At 50.7% G+C, this 2,673-nt stretch overlaps 1 protein-coding gene across 1 annotated transcript in view; it reads left to right on the forward strand.

Annotated features, from left to right (window-relative positions):
- Positions 1-6: 6 nt before the first annotated feature.
- Positions 7-2,673, forward strand: part of LOC130587558 (glutamate receptor ionotropic, kainate 1-like) — a gene marked incomplete at its 5' end in the record, with an annotated part of 15,594 nt that continues 12,927 nt past the window's right edge. The window contains one exon of the mRNA XM_057388541.1: positions 7-184. Coding sequence (XP_057244524.1) covers positions 7-184 — 178 coding nt within the window. The remainder of the gene's footprint in view (positions 185-2,673) is intronic.

The following is a 2,673-nucleotide window of genomic DNA, read 5'->3' on the forward strand; positions in this document are numbered from 1 at the left end:
CGCGCCGCTCAGCCGGTTCGCTCCTCTGCTCGCTGTTTACAGACTGTTTCTGTTGACTGCCACAGGTTTACACCATACGAGTGGTATAACCCCCACCCGTGCAACCCAGACTCAGATGTGGTGGAAAACAATTTTACTTTACTAAATAGTTTCTGGTTTGGAGTTGGAGCTCTCATGCAGCAAGGTACACCGGTTACACTTCGTTGTCGCACACGTCCCACAGTCTGCTCAAGGGCTTCTGTGCTGGTAAACTCCACCCTCTGTAAACGCAGCGTGTACTGTAAAACCTGATCTGGCTCCTCAGAGCGCCACAAGGGAGGAAAAGCACCCAGAGAACCTGGGCAAAGCCAGAGCAGCAGCAAGGGGAGCAGGCAGAGCCCTGCAGCTGAAATGTGAATTATTGCCGCAGGGATATAAGTGCTTCGTGCTGRAGATGAATTTGTGGTATAAAAGGTTTGGCACAGAGGATGTTGGGCTCCATCCCAGCACACACTGCCCTAGAAGGGCTGCCCCGCTGCCAAACCAGGAGAGCTGCTCTTTCTGCTGAAGGGTTGCTCAGTTTGCAGGCGTTGTCAAACACGTTGTTTAAAACCAAACCCAACCCTTGTTCTCTATGGCTTTTCTGCAGGTTTGAGTCCCATCCTTGTGTAAAAGCATCCAACCCTAGGAGCCTTAACTTACCCCAGTCACAAACCCCTGTTGCTGCTGATTTTGGAAAGAGCTGCCCTTTATTCCGATGCCAAGGAGGGGCAGTGAAGTTTACTCCGTGTGGGAACTGAAATAGATCCATGTTCTAAACACATTTGTTTATGGYGTTCATGTTCTAAGGTTTCCAATTAAATCCCTTTCCCCCAAAAGTGGGGTCCGCTGAAAAGAGAGAAAAAACTTTCTGGCAAACATTTCAAGTTGAATCAAAGCTGAACAGAAAGGACCCCACCCCACGACAACCAAAAAGGCAATCCAGAGGAAAGCCCAGCATTAAATTCCTAAACATTAAAGTAAGGAATGTAAAACCACCTCTGCATTCGTACAGGTACAGTTTATTCTTTCCTCCTTAACAGACAGGAGTAGCAATAAAAAAAAAAAATAAATAAATAAATAAAAAAAAATTTAAAAAAAAAAAGGATTTTTTCCCTAGATACGGTAGAGAGTAAAGTTTGCATTGACCCACGATGCACTTGCTTTTAGTGGTGCATTATTGAGAGCACATAGACCCTCCCCACAGAAATTGCTTTGAAGGAGTTTGGATGAAAGAAGAGCATTCCTGCTTTGCTTTGGAGCTTTTTTTCATTTCCGATTTCTCAGTGAAACACAGGCTGAGGTTTTACAGTATCAGGCAGGTGTGTGTATTTCCCTGTGTGTGACAGTGCCCAGGATTCTGTGTCCCCATGTCCTGCCTCTTCTGGAGTTTACCATCATCCACAGCAAACTGTGGGATGCAGTGTCTGCTCGTTACCACTACCTTGGGTACATGACAGTCAGCCCCAACCAGACTCTGCTTGTCTTTGCCCGAGATTCAAAACCAAACGGGAGAAAAAGAGAAAAAAAGAAAAAAAAAGGGGAAAAAATCAGCAAAAAAAACAAAAAAACATTTGTAAGGCGACACAAATGTTTCCTTCCATGTGCAAACTTGTGGTGTGATTGTCTGTGCATCATGGTCACGTGGAGAGTTTGGACATGACRCGATGGTGGCGGGGGAACGGGTCCAGCGCTGCGCTCCTCGGAGGCCACTTGGGCTTCCATTGGAAAATGTGATGATCAGACTTTCTCTTTTCTACAGAGCGTGAGCAAAGTCTGGATCAGGATTGGCTGTCATGTCTGCCATAAAAAGGCACTAGAGAGACTTCAGCAAGTATTGTCTCTGCCCCCGAGTCTTGCTGGCAACATTTTGGTTCAGATGCTGCTTCCCCTGTTTTTCCCCCCTGGAATTCTCAGATGTGTTCCACATCCTCTGAAAGCATCCAAACAGGGCGCATTTCATCCAATCCATCCAGGAAAACTGTCACTGGCACCAAGGAAAGCTGTCCCCAGCTCAGCCAGGGAACGGGGCAGGGCAGGAGAGGGGCAGGGAGGGGATGGAGCAGATCCCGGGCTGATCCTACAGCCTGGGCACAGGGAAGGGATTGGGATCCTGGGGAAGGGATTGGGATCCTGGGGAAGGGATTGGGATCCTGGGCTGATCCTACAGCCTGAGCACAGGGAAGGGATTGGGATCCTGGGGAAGGGATTGGGATCCCGGGCTGATCCTACAGCCTGGGCACAGGGAAGGGATTGGGATGCTGGGGAAGGGATTGGGATCCTGGGGAAGGGATTGGGATCCTGGGCTGGTCCCACAGCCTGGGCAGGGGAAAGGGATTGGGATCCTGGGCTGATCCCACAGCCTGGGCAGGGGGGATTGGGATCCTGGGCTGATCCCACAGCCTGGACACAGGGAAGGGATTGGGATTTTACCCCTGTGCCCCCACTGTCAGAGCTGCCCCAGCAGAAGGAGCTGGAGCTGCTGAGAGAGCCCAGAGCAGAACCCGGAGCTGCTCCAAGGGATGGAGCCTCTGGAGCCGGGCTGGGAGAGCTGGGGGGGCTCACCTGGAGAAGGGAAGGGTCCAGGGACAGCTCAGAGCCCCTTTTGGGGCCTGAAGGGATCCAGGAGAGCTGGAGAGGGACTGGGGACAAGGG

Source organism: Malurus melanocephalus, unplaced genomic scaffold (genome assembly GCF_030028575.1).
Source record: "Malurus melanocephalus ecotype Western Australia unplaced genomic scaffold, MMel_1.1 scaffold_2082, whole genome shotgun sequence".
Taxonomy (NCBI): Eukaryota; Metazoa; Chordata; class Aves; order Passeriformes; family Maluridae; genus Malurus; species Malurus melanocephalus.